The 23451-nt window shown below is 34.8% G+C and overlaps 1 protein-coding gene across 4 annotated transcripts; it reads right to left on the bottom strand.

Annotated features, from left to right (window-relative positions):
* Positions 1 to 6003: 6003 nt before the first annotated feature.
* On the bottom strand, positions 6004 to 20870 carry LOC106052633 (centrosomal AT-AC splicing factor-like). 4 transcript variants are annotated; one of them, XM_056039483.1, is made up of 12 exons: positions 20790 to 20843; positions 18984 to 19086; positions 15109 to 15196; positions 14747 to 14886; positions 11001 to 11179; positions 10808 to 10906; positions 10611 to 10677; positions 9661 to 9729; positions 8624 to 8770; positions 7472 to 7592; positions 6825 to 6957; positions 6004 to 6688 (listed from the first exon to the last, which is right to left on the bottom strand). In XM_056039483.1, exons 4-12 carry the CDS (start codon positions 14882 to 14884, stop codon positions 6091 to 6093), a joined length of 1551 nt encoding a protein of 516 aa, XP_055895458.1. In that variant the 5' UTR covers positions 14885 to 14886; positions 15109 to 15196; positions 18984 to 19086; positions 20790 to 20843; the 3' UTR covers positions 6004 to 6090. The 4 variants fall into 4 exon arrangements, 3 of the variants coding, with proteins under 3 accessions (XP_055895458.1, XP_055895457.1, XP_055895459.1); XM_056039482.1 differs by lacking the exon at positions 18984 to 19086 and having other exon boundaries at positions 20790 to 20870; XM_056039484.1 differs by lacking the exons at positions 18984 to 19086; positions 20790 to 20843 and adding an exon at positions 20706 to 20724.
* Between the last annotated feature and the right edge of the window lie 2581 nt (positions 20871 to 23451).

Genomic DNA, 23451 nt, shown 5'->3' with positions numbered 1-23451 from the left:
GGGGTGTAAGGGGGTGCCTTTTTTTGGATTCTGAGTAGCCATTTTAAATTCTAGCCATTTTTTCGCACCACCAAATCAATTATCTTCTAAGTAGCAACTATACAAGTAGTGCTTCCAATGGTTAATGTAGTAGTAGATTAGCCTAGGTGTATCATGAATTGATGACCAACCATATTATGTAGGCCTACGTGCACTCCTCTGAATTCTGAGTAGCTACGTTTCAGCCAATTTTTTATATTTTATAATGAAATACATCTTCCAGATCTATTATGTTTTTATTACGTAGATGCAGATTTAGTCAAAATCCGGCGGGGGGAGGGGGTGCAAGTTCATCATCACGTAGCCTGCGCACGCCCATGCATTATTGATTCAAGAGTTTAATAAATTAATGTTCAAAAAAAAAAAAAAGTCTATATCTAAAGGCCTAGCTATCATTGGAACATTATAAAATGTAGTAACTTAACAAGTAGTGCTTCCTCTGAAGTACAGTTGTAGATATGCTATTATTGTAACTAGAATATGTCCGACCATGTACGATTTATTATAGGCTTGCAATTCTTCGCACTATAAATTAGGTTGTCAAATATTCTATAGCATGTTAGTCGTGACGATTTGTTTTCATTTGCACATAAATTAAGTTATTATGAGTGTCACAAGGTCGACTTTTACAAGTATGGTGATTTAACAGAAGGCAGGGGATCCGCTGGTCGTCCACTGCCAAGGTATACTGATGTATGCAAACGCGACACAAGGCTCTTTAAAATCGACACTAACAGCTGGGGAAAACGTGGCACTGGATAGATCCACATGAAGAGCGAGCATTAAAGGAAAGGTTGTAGAAAGAAGAGTGAAAGTACAAAGGATTGGCCCATAGACATAAATAAATATAGACTGGAAAAGGGAAATAACTTCATGTAACTTGAAAACATGTATATCTATTGTATTCGGATTTCCGAATTCTGAAAAATTGCATGATCTTCAGTCTTAGAGATTAAACAAAACTCCTAGACATAAATAAAGTACACAGAAATGCAAGTCACAAATTTTCGTTTCATAAAACTCTATTATCGGCCAGTCTATATTTATTTATGTCTATGGATTGGCCTCTTTAGTCACACAAGAAGTTGCAAAGGGAAAAAAATCGTCTCGAGACGTAAAAAGCCACAATTACGTTTTATAATATTTAGTTAAGGTCTAGAATTATTTTTTTTGGCCTTGGAGGAGAAATCCTTGCCAATTATCTTTCGATGTGATAAATGTTCTAGTTTCTTTAAACAAAAGTAAAGAGTGAAAATGTATTAACGTCTTGCGGTCGGTGTCAGCGCTCGATAAAATAGAAGGTGAAACACGTCCACTAGTTTACAAAAGAAGAGATACAAGAAAGTTCTTCACATGCCAACGTCCAAGTCAAAACGTTGATTTGTATCAACGGAGCATTGGTAGCAGCAAGAAACCAAAAGATACATCATGAATTAACTTTTTAGTGAAGAATTGTAGATATCTCAGGCACTGAGCAGATGTCTTTTTTGAGTGTTCGTTTTCTCGATTGCGATTGTATTCGACTTCATTGGTTTAGTTCCTTGTTGTTCAGAGAGACGCGCAGTATGTGTCTATCGTCATTGTACAGTCTAGACATGGACAAAATACTCGGCCAAGGCTGCCCCTAATGGCTAGTATTATTTTTCCGTAACTGTCTTTAGCGATAGCGTTGGTGCCAATTACCTCTTTTAAGTGAGACACAATCAACTGAAAAATACGAATCCATTCGAGATTTAAGTCTCAACTTTGAGATCTTTGACTGTTTGGCGGATCTTAAAATAACGACTGCAAGTGAAACCAAACAAACTGCACATGTGTAGTAAATGCCTCTCCTCTTGTTTCTGATTTGTCTTTTTATTGTCATTAATTAGTCATCTGTTCTTGAACCAGTTTCCAAGGTGTTGCAGTCTTTCCAACTTAACATAGTGGCCGCTCAACAGTTGAGTTGCTGTTGCCGATAATTCGCAGTCGACAGACACACTCAGAAAAACAACAACACATGTTTAGATTGTGGGAGTTATTACAGAACACTGCTTTACATTACTTATTTTGATTCTTAAGTTTCTTCATTACCGGTACGTCTCGCTTTTCGATCAATAATAATGGTCTGTTCAACTTATTTTGTCTTCATCCTAAAAGCTGCAATGCAAAGAATAATATCAGAACTGCACGATAAGCGTTCATCGCCAGCTTGTCCATCCCGACGAAAAGCAATGCATTAGTAAAGTTATTGACAGTTTCGGCAGCCACAGTCAAAGTTTGCAGTTTTTTGTTTGATCGAACGTTAGGAAGCATGGGCCTCACGGATAAAGTTAACATTGTGTTCAGTGAATTCTTTGTTCACGTTTTTATTGCTTATTTTTTTTATTTCATGAAAAAGAAGTATTTACTGTGCACTTAATATCGATTAGGTATGAGGGCTCAAGTAGGGGGCAATTCTTTTCTTTAATATTATAACAAGAAAGTTGAGGCTACGACTTTTAGCCATGGTAGTCAGCTTGCACCCCCCTGCAAAAAATCTTGCGGGCGCCCATGTTTCTGGCTAATTCAGACAACCCATGCCTTGCTCTAACGAAAATATAAAAAATTGCGAAACCTAGTATAGATATAGGCCTATATATAGGGCCTACTAATATAAATTCTGCTAGATCTAACTATATTAAGGATAATCATAATAAGGCTTGTCTTCGAGTCCGAAGATTAATGAGGAATGCAGTATTTCCAGTAGCCACGCAGCCCCAGCTGTGACCTACATATTTTGCCACATTCAGGGCATAGGCTTAACCATAGTCCGCCGCTGGTCGATTAAGATTTTCTTTTCGCCGTCTGCGTCTGTCCTCGGCAGCGGATTTTCTTTTGGTCTCAAATGTGTATCCCGCGGCCTTTGTGAGTGACCTCCAGCTGTCTCGTTCTGAGGCCGCATGCAACCAGGTGCTCCTCTTCTATGTCAGCTAAGGCAAGTAGGTGCCTAAGCTGGTCTTAAAAGCGTTTCCGTGGGGCACCTCTGTTACGTTGACAAAAAAAAAATAATTTAAAAAATAAAAAAAATAAACGTTCGTCCCCAATACGGGATACGTACTCTGCCCAGCGCAACTGTCGGACCATAAGAAGTTCCTCTATACTGTCCATACCGGCGTTGGCAAGGACATCGGTGTTTGTAGTCAGGGGAGGACTGGCTATATGGGCATTCGGGCAAATGCCCGGTACCCAAATGGGCCGGTAGGGGCCACCTAAAGGACATCATAAATACCACTATAGAACGTATTAAATTGTTAAACGTTTTATAATATTCACTTGTAAAGGGGGCTCTCTGAGCGTCGTGTTTTAACAAATCTTTTACAGACTCTAAAGTGTAGGCCTAATACTATTTTAATATAACACATTTTCCGAAATAATGTAATAGTCTACACCTGTAGACAGTGCTACTAGTAGGCTTCACCCTTTAAGGGCCCACATTTTTAGCGATTGAAAAGAAACACAAGGCCTAATATATTTCTTTAAAAGACACGGAGTTCATTGTATGCATGCGTTCTGTTATCGAAACATTATCAAACTTATCAAATGACTTTGACGACAGGCAGACCTAGAAATGGATGTCCATCATATGATATACAATTTGTGTGCCGGATTGTATAGAAATGCCAGGGCCGGTTTTAACACCCAGTCCGTCCCTGTTTGTAGCGCAGTCTTGCCATCGTATGTCCATGCTGAAAGCGCTCAAAAAGTCTTAGTTGCTTTCTGTATAGTAGGCTACCCATGTTTCATATCCATATAGAAGGGTTGAGATAACCACTGCTAAGTAGACAGCGATTTATTCCGCCAAACTCTCGCATGAAGGCGTCCAAAAGCGCTAGTGACCCTGGCCAGACGGTTATCAATTTTCCTTGAAATCGAGGCATCATTTGATACTATACTTCCTAGATACATGAAGTGGTCTACCCCTTTAAGGGGATGAGTAGGTCTTGTTCCAGAAGTCACCGATACATCAAAGATAGGGCCTACTCAGTTTAAATAGCACAATGGATTAAGGATCTGAGATCAATTTTTGAATATCTAGATTTTATAAACTTTTTGTCACTTGAAAACGTATCTAGAGTTTTACTTCTGTGTTGTTTTTCTAGAAATTATTTCTTTTTTTTTTTATTTTATAAAATACAGACGTTCCTTCAAAAAAGATTACGTCCTACGCCTGTCCCTTGGTCGACCGTCAATCTAATCATGCATGTTAATCAGTGACTTAAACTTATCTTACTCGGGCAACCCATTCCATGCTCTAGGAACACTAGGAAAGAACTATGAGTATTTGCACAAATTTGTCCTAGCATAGGGAACAAGGAATGTGCCTTTATCTTTATTCATTCTGAGTATTTTATTAGGTTCTATTATTGTATTTGAAGATTATGGTTCAGATAAAGAGATCAGTAGAACCCTAGCTAGCAGATACCAAACTAGAACATTAGACATAATTGTCTATAAGTCTAGATTCTCTAGATCTATGTATTAATAATAAAATTAATGATGATTACGACTCTTCTATCTCAGAAAGCTAAGAAAATTTAACATCGACAAAACAATTATTAAACTTTTTTATACAGCAACCATCAGCAGTCTAAACTTTGCCATCACCTTCTGATATGGTAATACTTCACTGACACAAAGACTTAGACTAAATATACTAATTTAAAAAGCATCGCATATCACTCGAATACAGCTACCATCTCTTGAAGAGCTTTTTCATGAAAGATGCATTTCCAAAGCACTCTCGATTCTTAAGGACAACCTGCACCCATTAAACCACTGTTACATAAGATCTGAACGAAGTGGTCGTCTCCTTTCCATTAGGACTAAAACAGAAAGATTTAAAAACTCCTTTATCCCACTATCGGTCAGAGTGTTACAAGATCAGCTGTCGTCATCGAGAAGTACATAGAAGTCAAATTCATAAAGCGCTGGTTGTGAATGTGTATGTGTTTCGTGTGTGAACGTTGTTCGAATTTTTCCTCTATACTGTTATTGTACAGTAGTTTCTCTGATGTCAATTGTAGTCAAACTGAATTTCCATTTGATTGGATCAATAAATAAAATTATCTTATTGTTTTGAAAAAATAATTTAATGTGTCGATCAATTCATGAGGATTCTTTTCTTGGTATAACAAGAGTAGGAAATTCCTTCACTAGTTCAGTAATGAATACCCATATCCTAGTCAACACCTACAGCAACAGGGGATGGCAACAAGCTGGGTTTGAGTTCTACCAGGCAGCCCTACCTTATTTTCCCCAATGACATCATTTAGTAGACAAGTACAATAGTAATAATAATTTAATGATACCGTTAACATATTTCTTTGTTATTCTAATACAATCATATTGTTGTAAAATCAATTATAAATAAACCAACCTACATATTCTTTCTCTTTAATTATTTCTCTGTAAAACTTTGAAACTTCCTGAATTTGTAGGGCATTGAATTAAAAGAAATCGATCTTTTTTTTTTTTTTAACTTTTATGTAACTACCTAGTTTCTTTTCCAATAGACTTTTTAATTCCATAAGTTTTGGGATCTGTGAAATAGTGTTCTATTGTACAATCTTCAGACTTTTAAAAAATATTATTTATTATTAAATGCAAATCCACCTCTTTATAACAATGTGATTATTAGTTAAATAAAAAGCAATTTCTGGTTTAATTTGATAGTTACAAGATCATTTCAAGCAATATGTTAAATACAACACAAAAAGAGTTTTAATTTCTATTATCGGTACCCATAGCTATATTAAGAGATTTTTCTCATTGGTCGTTCTCTTTTTCTTTGCTTATGCTGGCATGGATGAAAATGGAAGACTTAACAGGTTTAGACTTAATAAGATCTATCAGGACCATGTCAGAGAATCCATGAAGAATGCCAGACATCCAATATGAAATATCGCTCATAATTTTCTGCTACAATCAAACAAAGACAATTAATTATTTGCATATTATTTTTATTTCAACAATGTAAGATAAAAGCAGTGGCATTCCAACATACATTACAAATTAACACTCAACTAGTTGCTACTTTTTGTTCCTGTTTAATATAGGAGTAGATATTAGACTGAAAGTTTCTAAGCCATTGTAATTACAAGTTGAAGATTCAGTGCTGTTGACAGTTTTACTGTGCCTCTGATATGGTTTTGTGTTGAATTGGTGATGTGAAGGTGTTATCAAAGGGTCCTCACAGATATTACCATTGTGTTTAATAGAGGTTGGCCTTTCATGGAAATAGTCTAAAGATGAGTGGCTGGAATGGGATGGCTTGAAAATGTCAGTGCTGGCTGTTTTATATTCTGCACTATGAAGTTTCTGTTTCCGTACATAGGGCTTGACAGTGACACTATAGTTTTCAGTTTGACCTAACATGTGGGCATTGATTTGATCATTACTTTCATGTTGTGCTACACTTGCAGTGGCATAAAGGCCATTGTACAGAGTTTGTGCATTATAAGAGTCTTGTAACAAACAACTAGTTGGGATAAGTGAGAGAGATGATGGAGATAAATGTGTTCTTGTGTGTGTTTCAGCTTGTGGAGAAATCAGATCATCACTTGTAAATAAGCTAACATTCTGATTCAGGCTAATGACCTTTTTACCCTGGCGTCTATTAAACTGTTGTCTGCAAACAAAATAGATAGTGTAAACCTCATTACGACCATTTAAAAAATGATTAATGTTCTTTAATTTAAATAAATATGATTAATAAATTAAAGTACAAAATGCTAATCTACAGAGATATTATGAAATAACATTACGCAGAGTTTGTCCTACGTCCATGGCTCCAAACACCTCCAAAATTAGGCAGCCATGAGTCAGTTGTTTGATTTTTGTGGTCAAACTTGGCACCCACTCTACAAGATGGCAATTGTCTTTTCTTCTCCTGTTTCTCTGTTTAAGAAAACACCCAAAGGTACTGAACATCAGAGATATAAATTTAAAAACAAAAAAATATTGAACATAAGAGATATAAATTTAAAAAACAAAAAAATATTGAACATCGAGATATAAATGTAAAAACAAAGTGAGTATAATACTACACCATACAGTAACTGTCATGTACCCACTGAAGGATTAAAATGCTATGAAATGTAGACCCAACATAGAAAGAAAAGCTAACATTGATCTCCCTCTATTTCAACTTTAATTTTACTATATTTTATTCTTTACAAAAAATATTAATGTAAATTAATAGTAAAAGTAAAGAAAAGCAAATAACTTTGTTAACACGTTAACTCCAAATTTGTAATTCTTTGAAATCATCACATTATTTTTTTTTAAATATTTTTTGTTGTCTTGCTATTATATTATTACAAATATAAAAAGTTAATCATTAAATGTGCTTGCAAAACTGAACAATAGAATCAGTCTATACAATTTCTAGTATGTTATCAAAAATTCTTACTATGTTTTTCTAGATCTTCCAATGTAGGACCAATAATGCCAGAGCTATTGACATCCTCTTCATCTGGCATGAGCCAAGGTGGCAATGCATTAGTATAAATATTTCCTAAAGTGTCATCCTCCTGGAAAGAAGTCAAATCAGAGTTGACAAGGAGAATGCTTTCTTCACAGAAGAAAAGAAAAATCAGAACCAGCTCACAATGGAGAAGATAAAAAAAAAAGGCTTTCATAAAATCAGATTTCATTGTGAGGAATGGATCCTTTAAGCTTATTTTTTTAGACAATTTTCAATATCTTATGTTAAAGTGCTACCTGCTTTAAAAGCAGCATCAACAGTATTCATTTCTTTTATAATCTTCTTCCCCCCCCCCCTCTCTATTTTATTCAAATCAGAATTTAACATTTTTAATGTCATCATTGATATCTAACAGATTTTCCTTTTTTTTTTTTAAATCTACAAATTTCAAGAAAGATGCTTTATCTTGACTTTTTTTTTTTTTAAATCCTTCATAACACTCACTGGATTATTCCGTATAATAAATCGGCTTAGAAGTGAAGTTGAAATTCTTTATAACACTCACTGGATTATTACATATAATAAATCGGCTTAGAAGTGAAGTTGAAATTCTTCAAAACACTCACTGGATTATTACATATAATAAATCAGCTTAGAAGTGAAGTTGAAATTCTTTATAACACTCACTGGATTATTACATATAATAAATCGGCTTAGAAGTGAAGTTGAAATTCTTCAAAACACTCACTGGATTATTACATATAATTCATGATATAATAAATGTGTCAATGTTTACAAAAAAAAAAAAAAAGATTTCAGTTTAAGATGTAAGAGATGTGTGAGAAAGTTTTGGACTATTCCATGTCAATTTATGAGATTTAAAAAGACAGGAAAAAGAAAGTTATTGAAAAAAAAATGTTTTTAGTGAAATGTATTTAGTATGTCATTTCAATATCATTTTAGGCAGCAAAGGTTGTCAAACTTTTCCATCTGGCACACTCCTTTCAGTGTGGTCCCAGTCTGATCTTTGGTCTTTCTTGCACATCAACTTTAGAAAACCTTTTTTTATATTTTCATACCTAAAATTAAATTCTAAGAGAAAATAACCTGTCCTACATCATAAATCTATCAACTTACATTGGTTCTGTCAAGTGGAGTTAATCCATCCCCAAATGCCTGAATTGTTTTCCTTCTTTGTTCTACCTCATTACCTACGTTCAGTAACTTCCTGTGTGCAGCGACTGGGTTGGGAGAAAGCTGTGGAGCTTTTCTGTGCTGCTGGCTCTATGTAACAAAGACTTAAACTTTCAGGAAAAGTAAACTTAGATTGATATGGTCATGTCACTTCCAAATGAATAAACTTGATACCACCCACCCACCCACTACCAACCAAAAAAATAAATAATTTTTTTTCACAAATTGAAAAAACAAACTTTTTGAAAAAAAGAACCAACAAACTTTGAAAATTTACATGACAAAATATTCTAGAGAAATTGCAGATTGTTTTTTCAAAATATCTGTTGTGCAAATGAAGTAGACATTACTTTCTGTTTGTTCAAAAAAGTGATTTTCTTCAGCACAATAAATAACTGGGTCAGTTTAAAAGAATGAAGATTTTTGAGGATTTATCTCTGTGTGAAGACAAAGAAAACTTCATTTATGCCAAGACTATATCATTAAGGAAGAATTTCAATCTGATTAACTTTCCAAAATAATTATTTATGACACATTGAAAACGAAATTTTAGTTCAAACCACTTATTATATTTTGATGAACATAATAAGTGGTTTGAACATGAACATACACCTGACAGTATGTCTCTGAAAAACCTAGCCATTGCTAGAAACATGAGTGTTAGGTGTTTAAATAGGCCCTATGTCTAGATTAACCTAGGAACACATGTAGGACATTATAATCTTATTTTTCCAAAGTAACATCTGTATTTTATAAGACAAGATATCATAGCTGCACACTTAATCTTTCAAACATATGGGAGGAAACTAGAACATATGCTCAAGCATAGTGTAGACAACCAAATGGAAACACAAATCATTTCAACATACAAACATTGGAATGCAAGGAATAATAAAAGATTTCTGAATAATGTGATTAGTGAAAACAAAAATGTTTTTGAGGATACATTCCAAGAGAGCAGATGTGACCATTTGACAGACCTGTTCCTGCATGGCACACGTGAGGACTTGGAATCTTTGTAACTCTTGAGACTTTATTTCTTGAGCCAACTGAAACATAAACATTCTAAATACAACATTCTATTTGTTAAAGAATCAAAGTAATAAGAATATATGTTGCTTTTAGAAGAATCAAAGTAATATTACATATGCTGGTTTAGAAGAATCAAAGTAGTAATAACATATGCTGCTTTAGAAGAATCACAGTAATATAACATATGCAATAAGATGGTTTGACCATAAAGTAAAATGCCCAGACAGTAAACACCTGAAAATACTTGGGATACAAGATGAAAGGGTTAATAAAAATGATGAATGAATAATTGATTGGTGGAGTGAAGGATCTCACAATTAATCAGGTCAAATATTTATCTAAGGACAATCTGCAACATCTTTCCATGATGTTTCTCCAGTAGAATAGAGATCTCATAATTCATCTGGTCATACATTCATCTAAGAACAATCTGCAACATCTTTCCATGATGTTTCTCCAGTAGAATAGAGATCTCATAATTCATCTGGTCATACATTCATCTAAGAACAATCTGCAACATCTTTCCATGATGTTTCTCCAGTAGAATAGAGATCTCATAATTCATCTGGTCATACATTCATCTAAGAACAATCTGCAACATCTTTCCATGTAGAATAGAGATCTCATACAAGAAACAAAACTAACAAGGTATATGATTGAATTAGCTTTACATAACAACAGATTCTCATTTCAGAATATTGACATGCTGTTCATTTGTTCAGATGAAGCTGATGTGCTAACATATAATATATGATACGATTACACAGTTCTTTAAGTATAACATATCATATTCAGCATTTACACAATTCCAGTTACAACAATAAAGATTCTTGACCTCAGTGAAAGTAAATGTGACAATCTAAACCTAGTATGTTAACAATAAGTTTACAAAACTTACCAACTTCAGAGAGTCACTTTTGTTTTTTAAAAACTGAGAACAACTGACATCCACCACTTCTAGATACCTGTATCAAATAATCATGAAGGATTTACAAAGCAAGCACAGATGTTATGTCCAACTAAATTATAGCTACTGGTGTATTTTAAAAAATTACTAGCTTTATATTTCTTTTTATGAAAATCAAATGAAATTACTTCAGATAGGCTTCAGTAGACACAATGTAATCTGATGTAAGTACCAGGTCTTTTTTGTTTTCTCTGAGAAATTTAACAGCATTGTCAACATGGTCTTGACTGAGAACAAAAAACATGCTCATAAATAAGATTGTCTTTTGGAAAAATTCTACTAATGGTACCAAAAGAATACTTCTCAATGTAAAAAACTTACCGAGTGAGATGTTCTAGCATGCCTCCTAGTTCAATCACGCAATGGCCCATAGCTGTGAAATGTTCTTTATGTTTTGTTATTTCACTTTGACAAAAATAACACCAGAATGTCATGTTCACCATTTCAGACATACTTTCAAGAATCGATGGATTCTTCATGCTGCTTTTGGCTACCACAATCTAGTTAAAAAAAATGTTTTTTTTAGATAACCAATAAGCAGAACAGACAGAATTTAGTATAAATTTTAAAACATGGGAGTTATGTTTCAATACTACTCGGTATTTGAAAAGTTGATGTCCATGTAACTGAATAATTCAATTACAATCAACAATGAATTACATAAGCAAATGGTGATGTATGGCATATATAGAGTGGTGAAGACATTGGGATTCTTGGAAGAGCCAACAATTCATTAAAACTTAAGAGTTGTCATCTAAAACAATAAAATAGCTGCAACCTATAATGCTGAAAATCTAAAATCACTACCAAGTGCAATTTTTACAAAGCTTATATCAACTCTGTCTGTCTGCCTGTTTGGTAAAAGGTTTGTACATGTTATTTCTCCCCATACCCAATCTCAGATCGAGTTGAAATTTTGCACAATTATTTCTAAGACCTGACAAAACAAGAATCAATAAAAAAAAATTAACCAATTAGTTACGTAACTATTGGTTATTAATTATTTTGTTTGGTTGTTGGTACTACAGAAAAAATGTTTATATAGGTATAAGGTATAGAGAATCAAGTGGTCATTACAGTTTCTTTAGAAGCTTGAAAGATGTCAAGGTGGATAGAAAATAAGCTTGGACACCTAAAAACTGTTAGTAACTTCCGCACTATGTATTACGCAGCTAAACGGAGGTAACACTCAAATAACAAAATCCAATAACAAAAGCAAAAAGGCTAACAAGATAAGTTAGTCGAGGCTGATAGCGAATGTCAAATAAGTTTAATAATAGCAAAGGGAACTGTCGAATGTTGGTCAAGCTAAATCTATAAGTTCATAAAAAGCTGCCCCACTCTAAAGCTGTCAAAAGAAGTTTGTTTCTTCCTAAAAACATATTCTAGTTTTTACTAGTCGCATCATTATCTTTAAGTCAGAACTATTTACAAGAAAATAAACTAATTCCTAATCGTGCCATAACAATTCTAAAAAAATAAAATGCAAAGCTCAAAACTTCTTTCTATATTTCTAAAACCAGCCAAAGCTAAAGTCAGACAAGTGTGGACATACATCAACAGGGAAGGGTGGATTAAAGATTTTTGTTTATCTTTTACTGAGAAACATAATGAACAAATTTAGAAAATAATTAATCATCACTTCTGAGGGTTTAATGACTTAATCACAACCAAAAAGCTTAGAGGTAATAGGAATTTACAATGCACAGTACTAGGTGGAAAAAACAAGGATTATCCCTCCATGACTGATAAATAAAACAACTTAGTAAAATAGTCAATACAAGGATTATCCCTCCATGACTGATAAATAAAACAACTTAGTAAAATAGTCAATAATGTTGTGCCAATAATGATAATGCTACAGAGAGAAACCAGGAACACTAGACAGCAATACAATGAAGCAAGAAGAAGGGCCACAAAAGTTTTAAGAAAGAAAAAAACGGGAATGGGAAAAGTCCAAGATCACTCAAATTGAGGAACTAGCAAAGGAGGGAGACATGAGAGGAATGTATATGAAAATTAAAGATGAAAAGAACGGATTTCAAGCTAGATCACACATGTGTGAGAACAAAGATGATCAGCTTATTACAGAAAACAGCAGGGTCATTGAGAGATGGGCTGAATACTTTGAGGAGATCCTAAATACCACTGAAGATGGAGACAATGGAGAATATGAACTGCCGCATGGGGGACCAGATCCCTTAGTGAACCCTCCAACACTCATTGAAACATCAGAAATAATTAGGACCATGAAGAATCACAAAGCACCAGGAGAGGACCAAATCACAGCAGAACTAATTAAATATGGAGGGAAAGACTTACATTGCCAAATACACAGACTAATATCAAGAATTTGGGAAGAAGAAGTAATACCAACAGAATGGGAAACGGCTCTTATAACCCCAATACACAAAAAAGGATCCAAGTTAAAGTGCTGTAATTACAGAGGAATCTCTCTACTAAATGTGACTTATAAGATACTGTCTAGGCTTATAACTAAGAGACTTGGAAAATATTCAGAAGAAAATCTTAGGTGACTACCAATGTGGTTTCAGACCCAACAAATCCACAACCGACCACATCTTCACACTAAGATGTATACTAGAAAAATGCCATGAATACAACATACCAATCCACCAACTCTTTATAGACTATAAAATGGCTTATGACAGTATCAGAAGGAAATACCTATATGACACACTACAGGATTTTGGAATACCCAACAAGTTGACAAGACTTATACATATGACATTAAACAACTCAAAAAGCAAAGTCATAATACAAGGAGAACACTCACGGGAATTTAGGATTAAACGAGGATTAAGACAAGGAGACGCACTTTCCTGCATGCTTTTCAATTTAACACTGGAGAGAGTTATAAGAAATATACACATAAACACAAGGGGAACTATTACTAACTACTTCAGGAGAGAAAACATGGGTCCACAACCAACAGGGACGATATACAGCCAACCTCTACAATACCTTGCTTATGCCGATGACATTGCCTTATTGGGTAAAGAAACCTCTGACATCGCTAGAGCCTTCATACAACTAGAAGAAGCATCTCGACCAGCAGGACTTGAGGTCAATGACAGTAAAACCAAGTACATCACAATGACAAGAGACAATCAAACAGAGGGACAAAATATCAAAATCACGAAGACCACGAATTTGAAAACGTCCAAACTTTCAAATATCTAGGAAGTACTTTTAATTTCAAAAATGACCTACTAACAGAAATAAAGGAAAGAATAGCAGCAGGCAACAGGGCATTTTATAGCACCCACCATTTACTTAAGAGCAAAATGATTTCAAGTAAAACCAAGAAAATAATATACAAAACTATAATAAGACCAGCAGCAATGTATGGAAGTGAGACCTGGACACTGACAAAGACATCTGAAAATTTACTTAACACTTGGGAAAGAAAAATTCTTAGGAAAATCTATGGTGCCATACAGGATGAAACAGGGTGGAGGACACGCACTAACCATGAGTTATATCAATTATATGAAGACCCACCAATAGTGAACGAAATAAAAAAGAACAGACTACGTTGGGCAGGTCACCTTGAAAGAATGTCAGACAACAGAGGGGCGAAAATTGTATTCAGGCAAAAACCAAAAGGCAGGCGACCCAAAGGCAGACCCCGATGGCGATGGATAGATGACGTGGAAGCAGATCTGAAGCAGCTTGGGGTTAGGGCGTGGAGACGAAAGGCCCAGGAGAGATCTGAATGGAAGGATGTGTTAAAGCAGGCCAGAGCCCTCCATGGGCTGTAGCGCCACTGGGATGGATGGATGGATGTTGTGCCAATAATCCTCTCATGAAATGATAATGAGTGACAATATGAAAAGTTGGCACAGAAAAGTTTTATTTGTAGCTTCACTAAAAGTTATACTTTTGATTTTCAAGCTGAAAAACAACTTATCTCCCCTGATCACCTTTGTCCCTCCTCACAACAAGTGCTTTTATCAATAGGACTATTGGAGAAAAACAAAAAACAAAGTAAAAGCATACAAATAGCATGCTCACACAATTCAATCTAGAAAGATAAATTTTACCTTTTTTAAAAACTTGGCAAGTATGTTTGTAACAATCTCTTGATGTCTCTTAGCATAAACATGTTTAGTACCTTTTTTGTGATTCAATCGACATAAAGGACAATAGCGAAACTGAATAAAAACTTTTTGACTCAACATATCTGAAAACAAAATGTTGACATGGATATAGTTTAAAATATATCTTAGGTAAAGAAATATGCACAATGATTAAAAATTAAAATTTCAGAAATATCACATCTGGTAACCACTCAAAAGTAAAATAATGTGAATAGTTTCAAATTCAGATTGAATGCTAACCAATGACAACATATATATATATATATATAAAGTCTAGATCTAAAAAAGACAAAGGAATTACTAACCCAATATTACCAGGGACAAACTGGCCTTAGTTTGTATATCACTGATTTTCTAGTGCATTTGATTAGTGCCAAACATGGCGAGAAGTTCCTGTAATAAATCATTCAATAAAACAACCAATCAAAAGAAATGATATATATTATATGAAGGCCAATAGATCTACACATGAAAGGAAACCTGTAAATTTGATAGCCTAATAAATATTGCAGTTAAATGAATAAGAGATTAAAATAATAAACAATGAACTCCTTATGATATTAAAATATTAGTCAATCAAAAGCTTTTCTATTTAACGTTGCAAGTTCTTGTAGGTCAAAACTACATATTTTATCTTATATCATACAGACGTTACTTCAAAAAAGAAGATGATTACATCCTACGAATAATGCATCTTGTCATGCATGTTAATAATGACATAAATTCTGCCAAGTCACTCGTTTTCCTGGCTGGCTCAGGCAATCCATTCCATGCTCTAATAGCACTAGAAAGAGCATTTGTACAAATTTGTCCTAGCAGAGTATTTTATTAAATATTGTTTTTGTATTTGAAGATTATGGTTCAGTGCTTTATGTATAATTGCTATTTAACATTTGAGTCTTCTGTCCTGAAGGCTTTCTAAATTTAGTGATTTTACTAAAGGTGTTACTCTAGTCAAATGTGAATATTCGTTTGTTATGAATCTCACTGCTCTATTTTGTGTCTGTTCCAGTTTCTTTATGTTTTCTTGAGTTGAGGGGTCCCAAACAGAGGATGCATATTCTATTACTGGCCTAACCAAGGATAAATAACATTTTAGTTTTATGTTCTTATTTGATTCATAGAAAATTCCTTTAATAAACCATAATGCTTTGTTTGATTTTTTAATATTTTCATCAATATGGGGATTTCATGACAGTTTTTCGTTTATTATAACACCTAGGTATTTTGATTTTTAGTATGTGTTACTGGTTTACCATGAATAAGATAAATAGAATTTATTGTTTTAGTTTTTTTGTTACTCTTAATTACTGACATTTTTATGTTTGTTTGTTTGTTTGTAAAATGTTTTACATAATTCGGATGTTCCTTCAGAGTTGAAGATAGTTTACTTCCTAGTTCAAACCTCCCGCAGGACGACGGGGGATGGGAGCGGGCAGGGTTTGAACCCTCGACAAATCCGAACGACAGTCCAGCGCGCAAACCGCATGACCAGGCAGCCATCCCATGTTATGGGTGGAAAGACATGCTCAATTTGATTCCCATTTCTGTAATTCATCTAATTCTCTTTGTAAAATTTCGGTATCTTGTGTTGTTTTTATTGTTCAATATATTATGCAATCCTCTGCAAATAATCTGACTTTTATTCCTGAACTAATGCAATTTGGTAAATCATTTATGTAAAATTAAAAATAGTAGTGGACCTAAGACTGTTCCTTAAGGTACACCTGAGTTTACTGTTATTGGTGTTGATTTAGAGCCATTTATTATAACAGTTTGTTCTCTCCCTATCAGAAAATGGACCATCAATGCCAAAATATTTTAGTTTTTTAAGCATCTATGGTGGTGAACTTTGTCAAAAGCTTGGAAAAATCTAGTAAGATAGCATCTATTTGCTCATTATTATCTAAACCTTTTAAAAAATCCTCATCAATTAGTCCTATTAGTTGTGTTTTACATGATCTATATTTCCTAAAGCCATGTTGGTATGGAGTAAGTGGTTTATAATGTTGCTACATATTATGTGTTCTAGGATTTTACATGTGATGCTGGTTAGTGATACTGGTCTGTAGTTTAAATAAGGGGTGACATTAGCTTCTTTCAAGTCCCTTGGTAGCCTACTCTACCCTGGTTTAGAGAGGCCTGAAAAAGTATTTTGAACACTGGTGCTAGCTCATTGCTTAGTTCTTTGAGTAATCTAGGTGGAATACCATCAGGTCCAGATGCTTTATTCGGTTTGATGTTCGCTAATAGTTTATTACGACTCTCTCTCTCTCCTAGTCAGCACTTCTGTAACCACCGCAAAAGAACTTGACAACAAGAGTTCTAAATAATCTGGTACTTTAATAATGAGTACATAAAAAAGCCAATATGACACACTAAAAATGTTACACTGTACATCACCATACTGCCATACTAAACTATACTGTCTATCTCTTCCTGGACTCGTAAGTTTCACTTGAGGACTCTACCAGGACTGACTTCATGGCCGACTCACAGTCCTAGTCTTCTCACTGTCCTGTCCGGAACTGCACTCCTTACACTGTCTCTGGTCCACGAAGCTTCTGATCACATGACAATAACGAGTCATATTTATGTGCAAAATTTATACCACTACTGTCCCTTGCAAATAGCCTTCAATAGCGTTACAACAAGTTTTTGGATCACTTTTCTTGTACTTCTATGTTATCTCCTATGATGTCTACTTGGTTTAAATTAAGTAATATAATGTCTTTGTCTCCTGGGGCTAAGAAAGCTGATGCAAAGTATTTATTTAATGAAAGTAAACTATTCTAGATCTATGTGTAGTCTCAGTATAGTTCTAGTATTCTACTATTACATAAATCTGGATTGCGAATCTTTAATAGTAAGGCATACTATGGAAGAATGGTCTAAAATGATTAGAAACCAATTGAAATTGTATTTAATGTTGCACATTAAAAATTGTAAAGCTGACCAAAATTAATTGTAATTTAAGAGTCTTGACCAATTAAAAGATGTAACTGACCAAAATTCAAGAAAAATAGATCTAGATAAATAAAATTGTATCTTGAAAATCTCGTAGATATCTAGATCTAGTAAGTTTTAGGTTTAGCGGAAATAATCCTGTAGTGATGGGAACTAAACTAAATTGAAAAAGTTAAACTAAAACTAAGTTTGAACTAAAATAAAGTAGTTAAACTAAAAGTTTATCATGAATTTTAAAATGTAGTTAAACTAAACTAAACAAAATTAATTAAACTATACAAACTTTTCATAACAGTAAAATGTAAAAAAAAAAGATCTCTAAATAAATATGTGTGTTTGTATTTTAGCCTTGAATTAAACCTTAATTTAGAAAAGAAGGGTAATTTTATTTTTTAAAAGTATATTAACTTATTATATAACAGGAAATTTTACTTATACCGGTAAAGTTTAAAATCTCATTAAATAAAAATAAAATGCACTTAGAATTTTACATTGAGATGTAATAACTAGAGAATATATAGAAACGAAACTATTGGAGTTTTATGAAACATTTGACCTGTGTAACTATTTTAGTGTAAATACATGCTTGACTAGCCATGCCAATGTGTGTTATTTTCTTGTCTGGGCACTCACCATACAACTAACACTATTGCATAATAACCTTCAAACGCGCTAGGAAAAATATGCGGGGTGGTCTTATCATTATGGACTACAATCTACAGTACACTAGGCCTACATGTGTACGTCTATCTAACCAGGTTGTTAAAATCAGTTGGACACACAGTCGATTTACTTTTTGGGCAGGGAGGGTGGTAACTATTCTAGTGTAAAGATAGATCTACGTACAACTTGACTAACCCTGTCAGTGTGTTATTTTCTTGTCTTACCTCTCAACATAGAGCAAAAACATTATAATTGCATAACGCGCAATAAAAAAAAACACAGGGTGGTCTTCTAGTATCATCGACTACACATGTACAGTACACTAGGCCTACCATGTTGTAGACACTATTTACTTTATGGGCAGGGAGGGTGTGGATTAAGATTTTTTTCTAGAGTTAGTTATCCTAACGCTTTCTACTATAGATTTAGACCTAGATCTCTATAAGAGACTAGAATCTATTATACGTGTCACGTATCATTTGTCAAACATTTTATTTTATTTTATAATAATAATAACTTAGTTCAAAGTTCGTGTCAAGCCTGGAAATACCTAAGACGAAGCAACATGCGTCAATCAAGTCGAGTGAAGCGTTGTCAAGTGATAGTAGACTTTAATTTGATTGGAAGCAGGACAGCAAGTAGGAGGGGATACGCTATGTGTCAAACAAAGGAGAAGAGATAATTAATTAATTAAATAAAAAGGGTGTACTTGATCGTTTGCCGCACATGAATTGATTAAAACTACTAAATATTGACCTAACATGCTTATATCAGATTCCCACTGTAAACAGAAATTAAAAACCACCACGTGACTCAGAAAAAATTCGTAACAACTCCATTCATAATATATTGGCGAAATATGTTTAACAACATTTTATAATACTGCTACTGTACTTTCAAGTGTAGATATTGACTCCCATGACTTCTACCAGTATCTTACTTTACCCTCTTCAAAATAGTTGTTAGCTGCATCATTTTTTTTAATAATCAAAGTTGTTGATATCACAATGTGATTCACATGACCATAAAACATGAATGATATTGATTATTGTGGTAATTGTGCATTTCAAAATTTCAACTGCTACCATATGTTGGAAAGTTTTACAAATTGTAATTAAACTTTATAGTTTGTAACTAAAAAAAATTAATTAAACTACGATTTTAACTAAAATATTTTTTTCTAGTTAAACTTTGTCTTTGGCCTTAATTAATTTTTTTTTTAGTTATTTCTATTAGTCTTTAGATTCTATAAAGTTAAACTAAAACAGTAAAAGTATAAAGACAATAAAGTCTAAAAGTTTCCAACTTTAAAGGGAAACTCCGATGGTTTTGACAATTTTTGATATAAAAATACATGTGTTTTGATTTACAGATAATGAATATATTCTTCTTTTTTTTTTATTTGCAATAATAACTTAGTAATTGACGTAATTTTCCTGCGCATCCAAAACAGTCAGACTTTCACCAGGTTTCTATGTGACGTCACAAAGGTGTTTTAATCTATTGACATTGTATAACAGGAGACCATACAGCAAAGTTTACATTCTCGTAAAAGAAATATATCTTTGTCTATGCAGTTAGATCTAGGATCTTGTAAGCAAAGAAAAAATGCGTATTAAAAGTAGATTTACATGCTTGACTAATCACGGCAGTGTGTATTTTCTCGCCAGACCACTCAACACACAACAAACACTATCGCTTGGTTGTCTTGTCATGACCGACTACACGTAGTCTCGACTAGCCTTACACTGACCAGCTTGTTCGAATCATTCAGACACACGATCTATTTACCTCTTGCTTAGGGAGAGGCTTAGATGAAAATGTTACTTTTTTTTTCTCGAGTTGGTTATCCTAATGCTTTTGTATCTAAATACATGTTTATATATATAACTGTATCATTACTATCATAGCTCTGGACTAGGCCGTCACTAAGCCTAACAGCTACTGTAAGAATGATGCGATACGATTGGTTAAATCAAGTTTCTCTTTCAGTATTGTTTAGGGAAGTGACGCATGAAATAACTTAAAACAAAATCTCGCAGAACCCCGTTTTTTGGGGGGCGTGAAGAATTTTGTCTAATTTATTAAATATAAAATTTTCTGAGCATTTAAATAAAAAATGATATAATGTTTACTATTAGATCTAAAACTTTTTACGCAGAATTTAAATAAGTCAATAACTAAAATTTGAAAAACTATCGGAGTTTCCCTTTAATTTACTTTTTATTGAACTTTTACTTTACTTTTTTTGCCTTTGCCCGATCACTATAACCATGGGTAATTTCCGCATTGAGCTATCATCTAGACTAGATATTACAGATCTAAAAGAAAGGTATTAGTAATTAGATCTACTTACTAGATCTAGATCTAGATTCTATATTCAGTGAGCTCAGTGTAACTGTATACTCTAGACTAGATAGTAAGTCAAGTCTAGGTCTAGATCAAACTCTAAATATTTCCTTGATTAAATAGAGTTTAGCCCCTTTGTAACACTTGCCTACAAATTATATACTAGTTTTAACACATCTTTCACGTAGTAACTGTAGTAGGCTAACCCTAACCGATAGAGTGGTGGAGTGTAGCCAATCAAATTAAAACGTCATTTTAGCTTATGGTCCCGGCAGTTACGCTGGGTAACCCCCGTATGGGAGAGGAACGTATGCCAAAGCAGTCTTTTTTGGTGAGCTAAAAGGTGGTCGACATAACGTGTACAGAGGTGCCCCACGGAAACGCTTCAAAGACCAGCTTAGGCGTCAACTTTCCTAGTCTGACATAGAAGAGAGCACCTGGTTGCATGCGGCCTCATAACGAGACAGCTGGAGGTCACTCACGAAGGCCGAGGGATACACATTTGAGACCAAAAGAAACGCAGACGAAAAGAACATCTAAATCGACCACCTCCAGACAATGGTTATGCTTGCCCTGGATGTGGCAAAATATGTAGGCCACAGCTGGGGCTGCGCAGCCACGGGAAATACTGCACTCCTCACTAATCTTCAGACTCGAAGACAAGCCTTAGTATTATTATATCTATGACCTTTTCAAAGGTTAATTGTTTTCGCGAAAAGCGTCTGCAACACTATCGACTCACAACTTTGTTAATATAATTTAAGACATATGCTCCGCTAGCACTATTCTTCTCGACAACATAATGTTAAAATGGTCGAATTTCTCCCAACTCAGGTACATCGCTATGTTGAGAGGTGGGGGAGGAGGCGTCTGTTGCCACCTTGTATCCCACACTTTATCATCCCAGCAAGACTACTTCAATAGTGCATATTCATGATGTGTCAAGTGTCAAGTTTGCCGTTTCTGTAGCAAATATAGGCCTACCATGCACATAATGTGATGCTAGAAATCAAATGATAGCAGCGTGCCAAGGGATTTGGTGGGCACCCAGGGCCGGATTTATGTATGTGAGGGCCCTGGGGCAGAATGTTTGTGGAGGCCTACACTTCTTCGAAAGCTTTAATTAAAAAATCCACTTTTTAACACATTAATCTAACAGCAAGCCATCTTTTAGAAGAAAGAATTATAGTATTTCTAAATTGTATCTTATTACTTATTTTTTAAATAAGTTACAATTATTTAATATGCCATTTTAGTATAAAAAATGTATATTTGTATGTTTCATATGCATCTTAACTCCCTTCCTTTTCATCCTAGCCATTCATTACACAATGAGGAGAGCAATGAACCAGAATGCCTTTGGTATTCCATGGCGTGAACAAAACCGAATGACGGACTTGGACTTCGCCGACTACGTTGCACTTCTCGGGGCTACAAATAAATACATACAAGAAATGATGGAGAGCCTAGATAGAGAGGCACCCAAAATTGGCCTTCGCATAAACTTGGATAAGACTAAAATTTTGCGAGTGGGATATAAGGCAAAGGGTGTCCCGTCAGACTTGACGAGTCAAAGATTGAAGAGTTGGACAAGTTCCCTTACCTTGGCAGCATCACAACGAATGATGGGGATGCCTACCATGACGTAGCGTGCCGAATAGGAAAGGCAGGGAGCATTTTCCAAAGGCTGCAGCCTGTTTGGACAAGCCAAGCCATTGGACTCGAAACAAAAATATACCTTCTCAACACAATCGTCATTCGAACTGTAACATATGCATGTGAGACATGGAAGTCATCTGTCAAAATTGAAAAGAGACTAAATGTGGCACAACAAAAATGGCTGAGACGGATTTTGGGAGTCAGTTACACAGATCGGGGCTCAAACAACGGAGTCCTATGCCGAACTGGGAGTCGAACACTTAGTGAGGTTGTGACAGAGCGTCGCATGAGGTTTGCGGGACATGTTCTACGACAAAATGAACCGTATAACTTGGCGTCACACCTTCATGGAGGACCTCAGAACAGTGGACACCAGGTGGGAGGAGGCTTCAGACATTGCCAATGACAGATCTTTATGGAGACAGCTTGCCGCCCAATGCGCCGAACGGCGCGGGAGGACCTAAGTCTAAGTATGTTTTTGAGTTTGTGAAGGGAAAGATCATGGGTGACCCACTGCCGTACAGATCCGAAACTCCATTTATATATTACGAACACGCTACAAGTTGACATTTCTTAGCCACGACAAAGTTGCCATCCGTAAAATGTCTTCTGTCTCTACGGACGATTAATGCACATCATGCCTCATGCGCCTTGATAAATCACTAGTTTTAGTTTCTTCTTGAGTCCGGTCAGAATGTGATGTGACTAAAGAAGCAGATTCTAGAGCTTTGCCACAGTTTGTGCATGTGGATGCTCCTGTTTTAAGGATATTTAATAGGGCAGCTTTCTCTCTCATTTTCTTGGCTATGACCGGTTCATTCATTTGCTCTCGGTGAGGTTCGTACCAACAGGAACAGTCTGTCTCCATGTTGTCCAATCTTGCTTGATTTCCTACCAAATGCTTTCTTTGATGCATTTAGTCCACAGATCTCGCTTGCAGACATCTGTGTAGGTTATCTTTGGGAATCTCTTGGGTCTGACTTCCTCAACAAGCTCAGCATTGAGGATGT

This window comes from Biomphalaria glabrata, chromosome 8 (assembly GCF_947242115.1).
Source record: "Biomphalaria glabrata chromosome 8, xgBioGlab47.1, whole genome shotgun sequence".
NCBI classification, from domain to species: domain Eukaryota; kingdom Metazoa; phylum Mollusca; class Gastropoda; family Planorbidae; genus Biomphalaria; species Biomphalaria glabrata.
This window is presented reverse-complemented; position numbering and strand designations above follow the sequence as displayed.